Source organism: Alligator sinensis, unplaced genomic scaffold (genome assembly GCF_000455745.1).
Source record: "Alligator sinensis unplaced genomic scaffold, ASM45574v1 scaffold1878_1, whole genome shotgun sequence".
NCBI classification, from domain to species: domain Eukaryota; kingdom Metazoa; phylum Chordata; order Crocodylia; family Alligatoridae; genus Alligator; species Alligator sinensis.
Window position 1 is genome coordinate 43,736 of NW_005843405.1, and position 17,600 is coordinate 61,335.

The window sequence follows — 17,600 nt, forward strand, 5'->3', positions numbered from 1 at the left end:
GGAAGTGATAAGCAAAGTTGGTGGCCAAGAGCAGGAGCCTGCCTCAACAGCCAGACAGCTTTCCAAACCTCCCCTCCAATGGCTGGCTTCACATTTGTGCTTCAAATGCTTTAAGTCAGAAAGGCATCGCTACACAGAGCAGCTGGTCTGACAGGCATGTGGCAGAGGCCAGAGCTTTCCAGGGTTGCAAGGTCACTTTCTTTCCTGCAGGCCTGGCTGCTGGGCAGGTGAGAGCAGAGCCAGGTGCTACACTATATTCAAAAGCTGGAGCCCTCATCAGTCTTGCCCTGCTTTCCTGTCACACCCCCAGGGATGCTATTCAGCATTAATGAAGTTCTCCTGCTTACATCAATGATGCCATCCTCAGGTACAAGGAATGATGCCTCATCTCACAAATGTCAGTCCATTCTGGGTACATGGTTGATGAGCCATTTGCAGTGCAGCGTTCACTCCCCTCCCTCCTGCAGCTGGGCTCCACTCAGAGCCAGTTCACAGAACTGCAATAAACCCACTAAATCTTCCCCTGAGCAGTGGTCATCCAGGATGGTCTAGCTCCTCTTTGCCTTATAGATAAAAACAGCACCAAAACCCCCGAAGACTCAAAAAGCAAAGAGGCAGGGCTCCAACCATCACTGGCTTGTTCCAATCTGCCATGTTATAGACCCTCTCTTGCATAAATTCATAGATTGTCAGGGACTGGAAGGGACCTCGCAGATCATCGGGTCCAGCCCCTCCGCTCTAAGCAGGAAGACAACTGGGGTTAGGTGACCCCGGCGAGGTGACTGTTCAGTCTCCTCTTGAAAACCTCCAGGCTAGGTGACTGCACCACCTCTAGAGGGTGTTTATTCCATGGTCTGGACACCCTGACTGTGAAGGAGTTTTTCCTGGTATTAAGCCTGAAGCAGCCTTCCAGGAGTTTGTATCCATTGGTCCTGGTCCTCCCCAGGGGTGCCCTATTGAACAGTTGTTCACCGAGCTCCTGATGCACTCCTCTGATATAGTGGTAAGCTGCTATCAAGTCCCCTCTCAACCTTCTCTTCTTTAGGCTAAAGAGGCCCATGTCCCTCAGCCTTTCCTCATATGGCTTGCCTTGCAAGTCCCTGATGATACAGGTGGCTCTTTTCTGGACCCTCTCAAGTTTTTCCACGTCTTTGTTGAAGTGCGGCACACAGAACTGGACACAGTACTCCAGCTGCAGTCTCACCACGGCTGAGTCCAGTGGGAGTATCACTTCCTTAGTTTTACACGAGATGCACTGGTTGATGCATGTCAGAGTGTTGTTTGCCCTGCTGACCACCACCTCGCACTGACGGCTCATGTTCACGCAATGGTCAATCATTACCCCTAGGTCCCTTTCAGCCATGGTGCAAGTCAAGCTGTCACCACTGAGCCTACATGTATGTTGAGGGTTGTTTGGCCCCAGAATGGAGCACCTTACACTTGGAAGTGTTAAACTTCATCTGGTTCCGGTCTGCCCAACTCTCAAGCCTGTCCAGGTCTGCCTGTATCAGCATCCTATCATCTGGCATGACCACACTGCCCCATAACTTGGTGTTGTCCACAAACTTGGCCAGCGAGCTTTTCACTCCCGCATCCAAAGCATTGATAAAAATGTTGAAAAGCACCGGTCCAAGCACGGACCCCTGAGGGACACCACTGGCCACTTCACAGCAGGACAACACAGATCTGTTCATGAGGACTCTCTGGGTCCTGCCCTGTAGCCAGTTTCCCACCCACTGAACCATCAAGCAGCTGAGCCCACAATCTTCCATGCTAGAATCTTCTTATTTTTATTCTAGCACGATCAGCCATCAGCCTGGACTGGAAGTCAGAAGATCTGGGTTTTGTTCCCAGCGTTGCTACTGACCCATTGTGTGATCTTGAGAAATTAACTTCCCCTCTGTGCCTCAGCTTCCCTACCTGCCTTCTCTGTTTAGCCTGTAAGCTATTTAAGTTAGGGCCTATCTCTTTCTCTGTAAGTGCAACACCCTGTACAACAGGGACTCGCGCTCTGCTGGAGCCCCTAGAGCTCACATCGGAGAAGAATAAAATACTCATGTCCTCCGAGAGGCCCAGAATTTATGGGGATGAGGCTGTCTCCCCTACAAGTCATGGCACCATTTTCATAACCTACAAAATCACTGCTGCAGCACTACACTACCACACAGTGCTAACTTAATGCCAGATTCCAATACTCTTACTCCCACCGAGGAGCACTTGACTCTGTGAGTCAGGGGAGATGATGATCATCCCTGGAGCAAGGAGTTTCTTACTCCCCATGAGTAAGAATCTGTCCCTTTGATTACATGTGAGGCACAAAATACCCTTCTCCTGCTCTAAGCCCCCAAAACCTGGAGCAGGACCCCAGTTTTGCAGCTTGTGACTTGCTGCATGTGTTTATCAACTAGAGCAACCCCCCAGGACAGCTACAGAAGGCAAGGCAAGATTGCACAGTGTCACTGAACACGTGCTGCTAGGTTCAGTCACTGGTTTGGCAGAGGCCTGAACAAGTCGGCCCAGGAGGGTTCCCCTCAGCCAGAGCCAGGGGAGCGGATGGCTGGGAGGAGCCCACCTGGAAGGCTCCTAGTTCTCTTGCTGCCCACAGCTGCATGCTACAGAGGGACCTGCCCTCTCAGCAAAACTGATCCACCTGCCAGATGGCAAGAATTCTCTCCAATGCACAGGCCTACCCCAGCTCCTTTATGAGTATGGGCACAATGGCTATACAGTGCAGGCAGGGGCAGCATAAGCAACCCATGGGCTCAAAAGGGGTCTCCTTCCATCATTCTCAGTGGCTTCTCCAATTTCATCTCTTTAGAGACAAAGAAATCTCCCTCTCATGAGTAGTGGCCACTTTTTTATGCACTGTAACTCACGGGCACTGTGCAATTAGGCTACTCCTGGCACTGTCACTAGCCTGCAGCTGTGCCCCTACAGTGACAGCACATGCCCTCTCCTACAGCCTGGCCAGTTCCATCTGGAACAGACTATCCCTTCTCCAACTGAAGGGGAGCTGGCAGCAGGATTCAGGGGCAGGATTTCCTACCAGGGTTATGCCAAGCAGAGCTGCAGGGAGGTGGAGAGGCCAGCTCCTCCTGCCTCTCCAGCTGGCCTGTGCAGTGAGGGCTCCACAGGTGGGTGGGATCTCCTGTGAATGCCACACCCAGTGCCAGCTGCACAGGCAGACCTGGTGTAGGTGTTTGTGCATAAATAAAATGCTGCCAAGCTTTAAAAAGAGGGTTTCTGGAGCCAGAGCAACATCTGCAAGCAACACTGCAGCTCCCTAGGCGTGGGGCACTGTGACAGACAACACACTGCTCCATACTGGGCTGGAGGAGACCCCAGAGAAAGCACACATGGAGTGGTGGGGTATAGGACCTGGAAGAACCTGGCACCGACTCAAACTGGCTGCAGACTAGTCTCTGCACCCCACTGCCTACAGGCACAGAGCTGCTGCATGGTCCCCTGGGTTGGGATACATCCTGCTCTTAGAGGGAGAGACTGGCATGACTGAAAGCGCTGGGCCCCAGCAGATACAGCATCACTTATCCAAAGGGTCAGCTGTAAGGAACCTGTCTGCATGGCCAGACCCAGTGGGCTGAGGGTGCACTATCACTTACCTGTTCTGGAGAAGGCAGACTGGGCTCTGCTATCTCTGACTCCACCTACTCATTCTGATCCCGACCTGTGAGCTAGCTTCTGCGGCTCTTGCCTCCTTAGGATGGCCATCGCAGTGTGCTCCATCTGCCTTTGATCAACACTCCACCACAGCCAGGAGAGCAGCAGGGGGCCGCAGAGCTAATTAAATATCTATCCAATTTAATTAAAACTAATTTAATGCAAATGGCTCCTCAGAACTGCCAGCCTACAACAGCCAGGAAATCACACAGCTATTTCTGTTCCTTAAGGCTAAAAACAGACCTCCAGTTTATCCCAGGTCTGATTTTCCTGGGCCTTGACTTGCATTAAAACGGGCATAGGACAGTCTTGTATACACTGTAGCTTGAATGGCAATTAACTCCAGTTGGCCCCAATTGTGGAAGGGGAAGAGGGGAAAGTGTTATCGCAATACTTCACAAAGACTTAAAATAGGACAATGGGCTTGTACATTTGTAGGATCCCAGAATAAAAGGCTTTGTCCCAGGAGAAATCTGCCATCTCAGCCTCAGACTAGCTATACAGAAGGGCTAGGTGTTTGCAGGAGTCCTGCTTCTTAGGCTGAGAACCAAGGGAAAGGGCATCGGCTGTAGTCCAGGCTCCCTCCATCTGATCACCTTTACAGACTTTGCCTTGCCAGTCAGGGAAGCCATGGTCCCATCTGGTGGCTACATGTTACTTGCTCCCAGTGGGGAGAATTAAAGCTCAGGTTTGATGCTCAGCATTCAGGTCAGACAGGACAGAGGGGAGCACCAATGTCAGGAGTTTCACATATGCCTTGTGAGGCTGGAGATTCATTTCTCTTGCACCAGCCCCGCCCCGCTGTATCTGCACTGACTTCCTCCTGGTGCATCTCAGTGTGAGAGCTGGACCTGACTCCACATGTGATGAAACAGGCTGGCTACATGACTCTTCCCACACAGGTGGCAACAAAGCTCCCCCACATCCTCAAGTACTGTCATGCTCCAGTCATTTTCCTGTGTTATCTCCTCTCCTGGCCCTGAGCCTTTCTCCATTCTCTCCTTAGAGGTGCACACTAGCTGACACATCACTGGTTCAGGCACCAAGTGAGGCTTTTGGAGCCAGTGCAGTCCACCAGGAAGTGTTGTGTTAGTGCTAGTCCTGGATCTCATATGACATGCAGTGGGATGTTGATCAAGTCCCTGCATCATTCTGTGCCTCAGTTTCTTCATTTACCTTGTAAAGTGCTTGGGAAAAGCACCCATTGACAGTGACATGCAGAAGTTTAGCATGCCACTGGCCCCTAGCATGGCCAGCACAGTATAGGAGATACAGAACTTTACGTGCTGGCTTTGCTGACTGCACTCATAGTCTACAAAGCATATCATCCTTCCCAGAACTCATGTAGAGCAGTCTGGAAAGCTCCAATGTTTTGAGGGTTAAGGTGTGAGGGTCACTAAAGCTGCCCTTTGGCTTTGCTAAGGTCTTCTCATGATGATGACATTTGTTCTATGGAGTGAAAGGGAAGAGTTGAAGTTCTGCTGCATCTGTTGCAAATGGTCACCGACTGACTTCACTATCCCAGCCTGGGCTCTGTGACACAATTACTGCTGCCTTGGATTCACCTCCCTGCTCTCTCTGCCCTTCTCCCTGATGCTCCTGGTACAGCTCCACTAACTTCCAGCTACAGAGCACCTTAACAGTCATTGAGTCAGTACCAGCAGCAAACGGGGCCTGTTGATCCCTTTGCTTTTCTACTGTCCCCTTTGTTATGTGATGCAAGGAGGCCTAGGAATCTGTGGGATTTGTCACAAGGGGCACTTAGTACATGTTTTATTCAGAACATGTTCTGAACAGTTGCACGGTAATGCTCATTACAATCTCAGCCCCTCTGGACAGGGTTGGAGCCACTTGTGCACCACCCCCAACACTCCCATGGCACTGACCCAAGCACTGCAGCTCACATCCACTTGTGGGGATATGCAACCCTTGCATCTGGAGCCCAGTGCCCAGTGCTGCCCAGCCCAAGAGCACCTGCCTCTGGCATGCTGGGGCGAGCCAGGTCTCTGCTGCTGGCAGGGAGTGGAGGGAAGGAGCCAGGAGAGGATGAGACTCCGACTCCTCCTGCGGGATCCACAGGGCAAGTCCGGTCTCTGTCCTTGGCAGCGTTGAACCAGCCTCCATAAGGTGCAGGGGCTCAGATTGGCAAACAGCTGATTGTTGATCCCGACACCCACACTGCACTAGTCTGGAACCCTTATTACCTCCATGGAGCAGTCTGACCATAGCTGAACATGCGTTACTTAATATGATCTGGAGACATTCCTCATGTGAAAAGTCCTAACTTTGTCATATGATTACACTTAGCATACATTTTACTACTTGAACATGCAGATGCTCGCATTTTAAATGCAGTTAACACATCTTAGGTGCAATGTGCAACATGGTCCTATTGTTCTGTTCTGAATCTGAAAAGCAGGGAGGACAGTGGGAATTAAAACATGCTCGTACTGAACATCGTGGACCCCCAGGGTAGAATTAAAAAAGAACTGCTCAGAAATGATTGAAAAAGTGTTTCTTTCAGCTTCTGCATTAAATGAGAAGTCAGAAAAACTACAGCCACCCAATTCAGTGGGAAAACAAACAGATTTGGGGTACTTCAAAGGGCTGATTCAGGACCTGATACCTGAATAACCAACAATGAACCCTGCTGAGCTTCTCCTTTTGGGTATTTTAAATAGGAAAACCAGTGATGGTTAAATGGAAAGGAAACCTTAATATGACCATAAGAAACGTTTGACAAGCTCCCTCACTAAAGGCTTCTAAAAAAACTGCATTGCCACAGGATTGGAGGGAAGGTTTTTTTGTGGATTGAGAAGAATGATCATGGGTGTGGAGCAGTTGCCACATCAGGAAAGACTAAAAAAGCTAGGACTCTTCAATTTAGAAAGGAGAAGACTGAAGGGGGATATGATAGTGGTCCATAAAATCATGAAGGGTGTGGACCAAGTGAACCAGGAATTGTTGTTGTTCACCAAGTCCCAGACTACTAGAACTAGGGCGGCACTCACTGAAACCAGTAGGAAATAGGTTTAAAAATAACAAGAGAAATGACTTTTTTTTCAAGCGATTCCTAGTTAACCGGTAGAATCTGTTATCATAGGAAATGGTAGACGCAGACAGTACAGCCAGGTTCAGAAAGGGACTAGACGAATTAATGGATGATAGATCTATTAATAGCTGTAGAACAGAACAGTTTGAGATGTTTCCTCTGGATTGGAGCCACCTGCATCCGCAGCCTCTCTTGCAGGCCCTTGGAGTGTGTGAGGGGTGGGGGACAAGCTGGGCTGAAAAGTGCAGCTCTGCAGCCCCAGTTCTGCATGTCAATCTGCCTGTGGCAGAATTCAATGCTCAAATCAAAAGGCTACCAAGAGGGTGGGAGGGGACAGCCACAGATGTCTCTTGTCTGCAGGACTCTAGGGTAGGCAGGGGAGGGAGTGAGCAGTGTGCTTCCCTCCTTGTACAGGGGCCAAGCATTGTGGTGCCTTTACAAGGATCTCATAGCACCCTGGGGTACTGCAGCATCCCGGCTGAGTATCATTGCTCTAAAGGGAAGGAAAATCCAGCTTCCTGGGAGCTTAAACTGTTAACACACAGAGGGCAAGATGCTACTCTCAGTGACATCAGTGTGAGCCAGAAGGAAAGCAGTTGTGATCAAGCTGACCCTAAATTCGTGGAGCATGCCTCGACTGGTCATCTCCACCAGAAGCACTGGATGAGTTAGCATGTGCTCCAGATGCTCTGAGATCTGAGAAACTGTAAGAAGAGCCCCTGCTAGGATGGACAGATCTGTTGATTACAACCCCATGGCACAGACAGAAGCAGTGCCAAATTACTGAGCTCAGTGCAAGAGACTAGTCTCTGCCTTGCTCACCAGCACCAGCATGGGAACCCTGGATAGATAAATGAATGACTTCTTTTAACCCACCAACGCCTACAGAGCCCAGTGTTTTCTCTGTGAGAGTTAGGGCTGCTCTGCACCTCAGATGTGGCTGTGTCAGGTCCCTGGGCAATAAAACCTTGACCAGGCAGAATCTGGCCTCAGTGCTACCTTGGCCTTGGACACTTCCTAACGGGGTTGGAAAACCACAACATCCTAGCTAGATCCCAGGCCAGTGTCCTCTCTACAGCAGAGACGAGCCCTAAGCCCTGTAGTCCTAGTACCAGCTCTCTCCCAGCCCTACCTCTTGTCTTGGGTCAGCTACTGCATCATTCTGCACCTATTTCTCTACCTGGAAAACAGCAGTAGTTTCTTTGCAGAGGGGTCACAAGGGTTTGTCAATGGTGGCACAGGTCTCTGGCACTCAATATATACTTAGTGGATATGTCTACATGTTGCCCTATGGCAACGTAACCATGCATTACGTCACTGTATGGAGCACTACAGTGACATAGTGATCATGTGTGTCTACACATGATTGTCAGCTACGTCGCCATAGCAGCACGCTCCTGGGGTATAGCACACCACTGCAGTGATGCAGCGGCAAAATCTAAGTGTGTGTTGCTTGCACAGTGCAGTAACTGCCTGTACTGTGCCCTGCTTTAGTACTTCCGAAAGGAAGTACTAAAGCATGGTGCCATAGCATAGGGCGAAATGTAGACGTGCTATCTTTGGGCATGTCTGCACTCCAGTCAAACGTATGAGGAAAATGCATACATAACAGCTAACTACCCTGCACTGTGATTTCAGCTCATATAGGCCTTCCCCAGCTAGTTTTAAAACAGGAAGCTTGTCTCTGGTGGCTAACACTGGTCTGATCTTCCCAGCATTCACTGATTGAGGATCTTGGTCCTGCTCCCTCTTGCCAAATTTGAAGGATCGACTGGATGGCAGAAGCCCTTTCCCAAGCTCCTCATACATACAGTCCACTTGCTGCCTGGAGTCAAATGTCACCCATTTCCTGAAGTCTGGCCCTCTGAACACAAGCATTACCTGTCAGTTCACCAAAATGTCACCTTCTCAGTCATCACTCCTGCAGGGGATCCACCTTCAGGACTACTCAGCCCATTCTCTAGGTCCTCTCAGTCTCTAGAGTCCAGCTCTCTTAATAAGCCACCTGCAACCATGCCAACCCCACTGGCACTCTCCCAGCAGGAAGACCGCCTGTCAGGCAAGCTCTGCTAAAAAGAATTGGATTATTCTGCCTTCCAGGCAGGGATCCTGTTTCTTTTTAGTGGTGTTACAATTACTGTGCTCTCTGTAGAATAACCTAATAATCAGTAGTACAGAGCCATGATGCCTCTCAGGGAGAGGGTGCCTTGTAGATGCCAGAGATTATTAATTAATGACACCGCTAATTACTGAAAAGCAAGATTGTGCAGTGTGCCACAGCCACAACCTCCCACAGGCCCATGCTTCCTAACTGCATCTAACATCTGACCAGGGGGATTTGCAGCCTTGCAGTGCCGACGTTCAGTGTGTTCCCCTGCCATTGCCAGCTCTAGCTTTCCTCAGGGTTAAATCCTGTAATGGATCAGCCAGTGCTGGCATGACTATCTTGTGACAAGGATCTGTGTGTTGCAGGCTCCCATCTTGGGGTCTGGCAGGGGACTGTGACATCCCGGCTCTACCATACCCTCCCCTGGAGGAGGAGAAGGTCTCAGCTCTGATATCTGTACCGTCCCCGGGGAAGGGAAGTCTGCTTTCCTTATGACTAGGGAGAGCAGTTGTGTAATAAGCTTCCTGTTTCTAGACTCACCCTTCCACATTAATCAAGCCTCCATCCCACAAATGCCTCCAAGAAGTATTGTTATTCATCCCATTTCAAGGTGAAATGCACTGAAAACTCACTTCAGGGGAAGAAAAGCTCAATGGGGAGCTTTCCTGGTATTTATAGCTTGTCCAAGGCTCTGTGGTTGATGGCTCAGTTCAGCCAGAGAACCAGCTTTGCATTAATACTTCATGGGCCACAGACCTGAAATCCTAACCCAGTCTCATCACTGGGAAGTCAGTCTGGCTGCTGTCTGGACAGTGGCTTGGCAGGGGCCTCAATATTTTATGTCATAGGTCTCCAGAAAGGACCTGATGTGAATAAGTAAGTTATATCTTACTTCCACCTGCACAAGAGCAAGCACAGCTCTTTGGAAAAAGAAGTCACTGGCATTGCAGGGGGAAGGGCCTGTTAGCATGCAGAAAAGACATGGTTTTCACTCAGAGAGGCCAGAAGCAATGAAACCACAGCCTGGGGCACTGGGCAGTACCTTCTAAGAGGTTACCACTTCTACCTCCCCTGCTTGGGTGCGGAGAGGGGAAAAGACGCTGAGGTTTTTTTGCTGCTTCTTGCTAAGTCCATGTGACCTGCGGAGTACTCTTCCCAGGGGCCACATCCTCAGCTGGTGTAATCTGAAGTTGCTCCTCAAAATTGACGGAGCACCACCAATTCCCCAAGGATCTTTCTTGACTAGAGAATAGTCCAAAGCAGGGCCGCGGAACTGAATCAAACCAAACCATGGAAAAATAGGCCTGATACACCCCTGCCCTGCTCCCTGCACGGTCATTTACATAGGGGTAAAGTGAAGGTGAAATACTACAATTGTAGCTTGTGAGCCTTTCCTATCTACCTTGCACAGGTCTGCCCAAGGCCCAGAGTGGTAGAGAAGTGGGTGTCTCAGGGGCTCAGCCTACCTCTGTCATGTTTACAGCTCAGAAGGGTGCAGTGAAAAGTGATTAACCCAGTCTCTTTATGCTATCCCACACTTGGTGGAATTAATGGCTGGTCCAGTAGAGAATCAATAAAAGGCCTTAATTGCTGCAACAGATCAGAACCAAATAAAGTGGCTGGTTTTAAAACAGGCTGGTGATCTCCTTATTGCCCATAACAATATTTGTAATTATGTGCTCATTTAGGGGCAATCTAATCTCATGCTTCAGGACACTGGTTAATTGCACCAGGGGGCAGGAAATAATATTTTGGGGTCCCCTGATGCACAGAAGTGCAGCACAGGATGCACTGTACAACGGGCTGTGTGCACTGAGGGAGGTTTCCGTTGTCTCCCAAAGAAGGGAGAACAAACTTGATGGATCAGTGGGAAATCCAAGGGTCAGAAAAATCAATGCATTTTTCCTGTCTGTTTAGAAAAATCCCAGGGTAAGAGATAGAACAAACAAGAGCCCCTGCTTAGTTCTGTGCAACCCATGAATCACTGGGGCTGTGGGGCAGCAAAATAGAGGAGTGTTTAGCCTGAGGTCTTAATTGATTTTCCGGTATTTATAGCTCTTAAATGTTATTGCTTGCTCTATTAGATTTGTAAATCTGCCTGCCTTAACTCTGAGGATTTTCACACACCATTCAGAATCTGAGCATACGCACTGCATTCTCCATATCAGAGGGCTACATGAATGCTAGCAGCTCCTGATTCTGGTCTCATCACAGACAGGTGACGCGCACCCTCTGATCTTCATTCTCCCTTGCGTAGGAGCTCTGCTCAGCACAGGGTGTAGGATCTTTTAGGAAAAGACTGCACCGACTGTCAATGACTGTGGCAATTACTACTCTGCTAAGGGGCGTAATGGAGAGGGGGGGCAGTTACAGCTCTCTGTGAACCACTCCAGACCCAACATCAGTCAGAGTAACGTAAGGGTTACACCAACTTAGGTCAGTGGAGAATAAGTGCAGAAGGGCTTTACTATGCTAGATTTCTGCCTCACAGGCTTTCCGCTTATGCTTTGATGAGGAGGGGCAGCTGGCATATGAGCTGCCTTTGCCAGCACAGCTTTCCTTTGCAAGAGGGGAATTCTCCACTCATCATTTGTAACCAGAGCTGCCCCCTCGGCACTGCTCAGGCTGTTAGTGATCCTTTAAGAATGGGTCTGATTCTTTAAGAATGGGTCAAGTAAAGCCATCCCAAGGTGGGACACTGATTTACACAGTGCAAAGCTGTACTCCCATTATTTTCAATGGAGTTTCTCCATAGTTTCATAGTTGGTAGGGTCAGAAGGGACCTGAGCAGATCATCAAGTCTGATCCCCTGGCACGGGCAGGAAAGGATGCTGGGGTGAAATGACCCCAGCTAGGTGTCCATCTAGCCTCCTTTTAAAGACCCCCAGGGTAGGAGCGAGCACCACTTCCTTTGGAAGTTGGTTCAAGATCCTAGCCACCTTGACTGTGAAGTAGTGCTTCCTGATATCCAGCCTGAATCTATTCTCGGTCAACTTACGGCCGTTATACCTCATTACTCCCGGTAGTGCTCAGGGGAACAGAAACTCTCCCATTGCCTGCTGGTCCCCCTTGGCCAGTTTGTAGATGGCCACCAGATCCCCTCTCAGCCTTCTCTTGTGGAGGCTGAACAGGTTCAGGTCCCATAGCCTCTGCTCACAGGGCCTGCCCTGCTGGCCCCTGATCATGCGGGTGGCCCTCCTCTGGACCCTCTCAGTGCTGTCCACATCCCTCCTGAAGTGCGGTGCCCAGAACTGGATGCAGTACTCCAACTGAGGCCTGACCAGTGTCGCGTAGAGGAGGAGGATCACCTCCTTGGACCTGCTCATGATGCATCTCTGGATGCATGACAAGGTATGGTTAGCCTTCCTGACCACGTCCCCACATTGGCGGCCCATGTTCATTTTGGAATCCATAATGACACCAAGATCCTTTTCTGCCTCTGTGCTGACGAGAAGGGAGTTCCCCAGCCTGTATGTATGCTGCTACTTCTTTCTCCCCAGGTGCAGTACCCTGCACTTCTCAGTATTGAAGCCCATCCTGTTCTCATCTGCCCACCCCTGTAACCTGTCTAGATCTAGCTGCAGCCTGTCTCTCTCCTCCAGTGTGACTACTTCTCCCCACATCTTAGTGTCATCCATGAATTTGAACAAGGTGCTTTTCACCCCCTTGTCCAAATCGCTGATGAAGATGTTGAACAGTGCAAGCCCGAGGAACGAGCCCTGGGGGACCCCACTGCCCACATCCCTCCAGGTTGAAAAAGACCCGTCCACCACCACTCCCTGGGTGCGGCCCTCCAGCCAATTTGCATCCCATCTGACTATGTAGCCATCGACACCACAGTTGCCTAATTACTTAATGAGAATGGGGTGAGAAACAGTGTTGAAGGCCTTCCTAAAGTCCAGAAAGACTATGTCCACCATGACACCTGCGTCCAAGGATTTTATGACCTGGTCATAGAAGGCCACCAGGTTGGTCTGACAGGACCTGCCTTGAATAAACCCATGTTGGTTGCCACTAAACATGATCTCCCCTGCTGGTCCCTCGCAGATATGCTCCTGGATAATTTTCTCTTACCCAGGACTGAGGTAAGACTAATGGGCCTGTAGTTTCCTGGGTCCTCCTTCCTCCCTTTTTTGAAAATGGGGACCACGTTGGTCCTTTTCCAGTCCTCCGGCACCTCGCCAGAGCACCATGAGTGCAACAATCAAGTAAAGTCCTTCTGATTCCTCAGTGTAGCTTTTAACCCAAGAGACTGTGGGAAAAGATGGAGGTTGGTGCTCAGGGGTTTTCAGGTACTTGCTGTTTAAGATGTTCTGACACACATATGCACATGGAAGCACAACCGGATATCTTTGCACCCTGGGCTGTGGCAACACACAGGGCAGCACTGGCTGCTGAGCTGCAGGCAGCAGCATTGCAACCAGCTGCAGCAACAGCTATTTTTGTATCTCTGCCTCCCTTAAGGATGGTGCTCGGGGCTCCTGTCCCAGTCACCTCACCTAATTTATACTACTGCTACTGTATCCATGGGCAGGGCAAAGGAATGAACAGTTAAGAGGAGAATGATGAAACCTGGGGAATTTTCAGTGCTGGTGGAAGCTGCAGTGAAGACATGGCTTAGATGGGCTCAGGTGTTTTATCATCAACCTACATAGCCCTGCCATACAGAGGGTGAGACGATGGTGGAGAAGCTTAAGCCCTGTCAGTGCCTTCAGTCTACATACTGGTAGAGAGCAATGGACGGCCTCAGTCCAACAAAGACCAGGCTTCAAGAGCAAAGTCAAGGATCCCCTTGCTAGCTACGGGTGGGTTCAGAAAGGTCTCTTGATTGCCTGTAGAAAGTAAAACTACTGAGTTCATGTTTTATGCTGAAGTGCCCAACAAGAAAAACTAAGCAGATTAAAAGGGCAGAGGTTCAAGTATCTTACTCAGTGCTGTTCACACCGGGAAATATACTCAGCAAAGCATCTACAGGCAACTCTGAGTTTCGATGCAATAATCAATCTTCATTTTTGTACAGGAATTTAATTTTGGGTCCCGAGTGGCTTCCAATTATGATTTAATAAGCTATAATTTAATTAAAATGCTATCCACTTGGAACGAATATGAAAGGAGATTAACATGAGCAAAAATTAATGTAACATTTAAAATTCATCTTTTATCCCTATGGGTTTTGTTAATGCTTTAATAGGTAGATCAAAAGTTTATAATAATCTAGCTACAGTCACCTTAGAGATTTTTGTCTGAATTGCCCCAAAATAATAAAATGTTACACTGCCCTTAATGTTGCATTTCCCATTTTGCCAGTTGGATAGATCTGGGTGGAAATCAATAAGAGTTTGCTTTCATAGGCTTGTAAAAACCATTTCCCTCCCACAGTTAATCCATGTGCTTCTTGCAACCACTGAGTTTCAGGTTCAAAAGGCAAAACTCACCCCAGATCACCCAGTTCCATTTGACTGCACATTAGAAATATCTAAGACTGCAAATTTGCCTTCCTCATTCTGCAGCTATAAAACCAGCCGCCGGGCTTGTTTTAATCCAGGAGCAAACATGTTCAAAATGTTTGTGATCATTAGCAAATGTTTCAAACAAATCCACTTTGACTAGAGTTTGCATAGAGCTCTGAAATTGGGTGAGTCTCTCCCTCCACTCACCCCAGTTTTAGCTCCCAGTGTACCAAGTTTTGCTTGGTATGGAGGACATGTCTGTGTGGGGAACTCCTCAATGCAAAAGGTAATAATTATGGACATGCTCTGGGAATCCAAATATCATGAATTGATATTTGGATCTGAAGGCTCCAAGCAAGACCAAGGTCCCATTTGTATAAGCACTGTACATATACATAGCCAGAGACACTCTCTGCCCCAGAGAGTCTCAGGAGACAGACAGACAGACAACTTGTGGGAGGGGAAGCAGGTGCACAGAGAAGCAACCTGACTCACTAAATATCACACAGTAGGCCAGTAGCTGATTTGGGCATAGCATTTCAGTTTCTTGAGTTCTGACTCAGGGCTCTCTCACCTGCCCATGCTTGACTTTAACATGCATGGGATTTTCCCAGGCCCATCTTGTTACAGCTATGTTCCACCTTGGGAGCATCTAAACTTATGGCCATGCAGGCATTCAATATGCAGAGCCGAAAAATTTCACAGCATTTTGCTCCACAGCATGTTTGCCCAATATAGGCTGTCTGTTTTACAGTCACGGTCAGTATTGGCTGCATTTAAACAACTTTATAGTTGGTTTCCATTACTGACCACATGCTGCTTTTGGCAGCAGTTTAATGATATACAATGCATTTAGTATGTGAATGTAAGATAAGGGACTTTTTCACCATGCGGGGGCGGTGGGGGGGGGTGGAGAGGAGAAAACCTCTTGTATACGGTACAGATATGCACATCTGCATAGTAATATAAACTCCTGGGATCTGGAGTTTGATCTCAGTTACTTCACTGCCATCAGATTTATGGTTATGTAGAGGAGAATCTGGCTTGGGGAGTCAAGTGAGCTCTTGGGGAAACTAGAAATGACACTGGGAAATGAAGGGTAAAATAGTCTTTAGAAAGGGAGGGAACAGGCTCCCTTTGTCCTTCTGCACTCTGCCAGGTCCTGGTATGGTCTGCTTCTGAGCTACTAACTGGGCCAGGGTCCTTAGGTGAGCAAATCCTTCCATCTCCAAGACCACAGCCAGAGCCTGCTGCCATCCACACTGCAATGCAGGGGAGACAGGACTAGACTAACCTGCACCTGAGCCTCGCTCTTCATCAGATAGCGCATCTTGCTGAGGATACATTGCTGGAGCTGCTCCCACGTTGTGCCTCTGTCTTCTCTCATCAGCAATGGTGGGCCAAACCTGAAAAACAGCAAGCAGTGGGTTGGGCATGCCAGTGAGAGGGGAATCTCACTAAATGGGCAGCCTTGCCAAGCCCTCCTAGAGATGTTTTCTGATATAGTGGTAGAGGCACGGATAAGCTAAGATCCACTGGAGGCAGATGGGGACGGGTGTCTTCTAACCAGTGAGGAGAAAGATTCCCGCAATAGTGTCATGGATCTACATGTAGAAACACTCTAGAGGATCCTCTGGCTCCCCTGAAGGTCAGTGGGGGGAAGCTGTCCAGGGTGTCTTGAAGGCAGTGACCCTAAGGGGGTACCTAGAGGAGGGAGCTTGCAAGGGTCCTGGCTGAAGTAGCTAGCTGTGACTGAAGGAATGCTAACTCCAGGAGATTTTCACAGGAGTTTTTATGAGGGCCAGGCAGTTGTCTGAATGTAGGGTAAGGATATATCAGGTTTGTGTTTTACCATATTCTGCTGTCAAAACATTTGATCACTTTTTTCTTTTTTATACCACTTGTTCTTCCTTGTGATAAACCCTTTTGTTTTTCTGTTACTTTACCAAAGTGCCTGTGGTAAAACATGATTTCTGGGCAAATTAAAAGCTGGGCATGCCCATTCAGCAGAGTGGGAGGCCAATAAGCTTATACAACCCAAGGGTATATCTCTGGGAGCACCCCGACATCCTAGGCTTTTGTCACAAAGAGTCAGAGCCCTAAAGCACCCAGCAGTGAGCTTGGGCTTACATTGCCTTGGGTGTGTAAGTGCTGGAACCAGTAAGGCAGGAAGCCTAGGACAAGGCTGGAGTTGGGAAGAAGTGGATGATGTGGCTAATGCTGCTGGAACGGCACTGCTGAGACCCACACCAGGCCCGCTTGCATAAAGTGGAAATGCTTCTAACTAAATTGCATGCCATAAAGCAGAGCACATTACAAGGCATTTCCCAGCCGATAATGTTTTACTAGGCGCTTCAAGCACAGATAGAATGTTATTTAACGGGAATTGTGATGTGAAATGTGAATTCATTACCAGCCAATGGCAGTCTGTCAGCCAAGTGCATGTGTCTGAACTTCTACCAGCCTTCAGCCAGGAGAAAACAGTGTTTGGACAGAATGCTGCTCCCCTCGCTCGGGGCATGGGCTTTCAAACTAAAGAAGTGTGGGCTGTGCCTTGCATCACTGTGGCCCAAATGGTCCAGAATAGCAAGAAGACCCTGCTAAGAGGTTCACAGCTACTTTGCCAAATCAGCAGCACAACCAGGAACAGCAACACCTTATGCTTCTCCTTTCCCAGTGATTAAGTAGTAGTAATGCCTGCTTTATCAGGTCCATGTGCTAACTTCCATACAGCCAGGTGTTGTGCCAAGCAACAAAAGGAAATCACTTGAAACACCCACTTCCCTATCAAATAGGAAATTGGTGGATGGATCCAAACACTTCTATTCAAGCGGGGGCCACAACATAAGAGCTTCATTGGCAGACCATGAAAGGCACAGTAACTTTAGGAGTCTATACTCATCAGAGGCACAAAACCCACTGAAAGTCGAGGGCATTTTTCATGCTTCTGGAGAGCCAGCAAGTCGTAGAAGAAGAGGTGCTGGCCAGCAGACAATCTGTAGGGATGGCTAGCCAAGGGAATCTTTTCTCTGCCCCTGTACCCAGATGGCATTTCTTGGGTGGTGTGAGGAATACATGTGTGAGGGACCATCACAGCTGCAACATCACTCCAACGTTACCAAAACAGTGATGCATATATGGCATTCTAAATCAAATGCCTCTGATGTGGCTGCATCACCCAGCTACTGAACATCTTACACTGGGTGCCCTTTACAATGGCAAACACCTTTGCTTGTGCCTTGAATAGAGTGCATTCTTAGCTTTTGACATGTCACTTGTAAAAGAGAATAAAATCAGAGCGAGCCCTGCAACT

General features: G+C 48.8%; 1 protein-coding gene across 1 annotated transcript in view; it reads right to left on the reverse strand.

Annotated features, from left to right (window-relative positions):
- The window catches only part of LOC102375671 (ubiquitin carboxyl-terminal hydrolase 43), a gene marked incomplete at its 5' end in the record, with an annotated part of 134,091 nt that overhangs the window by 27,755 nt on the left and 88,736 nt on the right, over nucleotides 1–17,600 (reverse strand). The window contains one exon of the mRNA XM_014527269.2: nucleotides 15,582–15,693. Coding sequence (XP_014382755.2) covers nucleotides 15,582–15,693 — 112 coding nt within the window. The remainder of the gene's footprint in view (nucleotides 1–15,581; nucleotides 15,694–17,600) is intronic.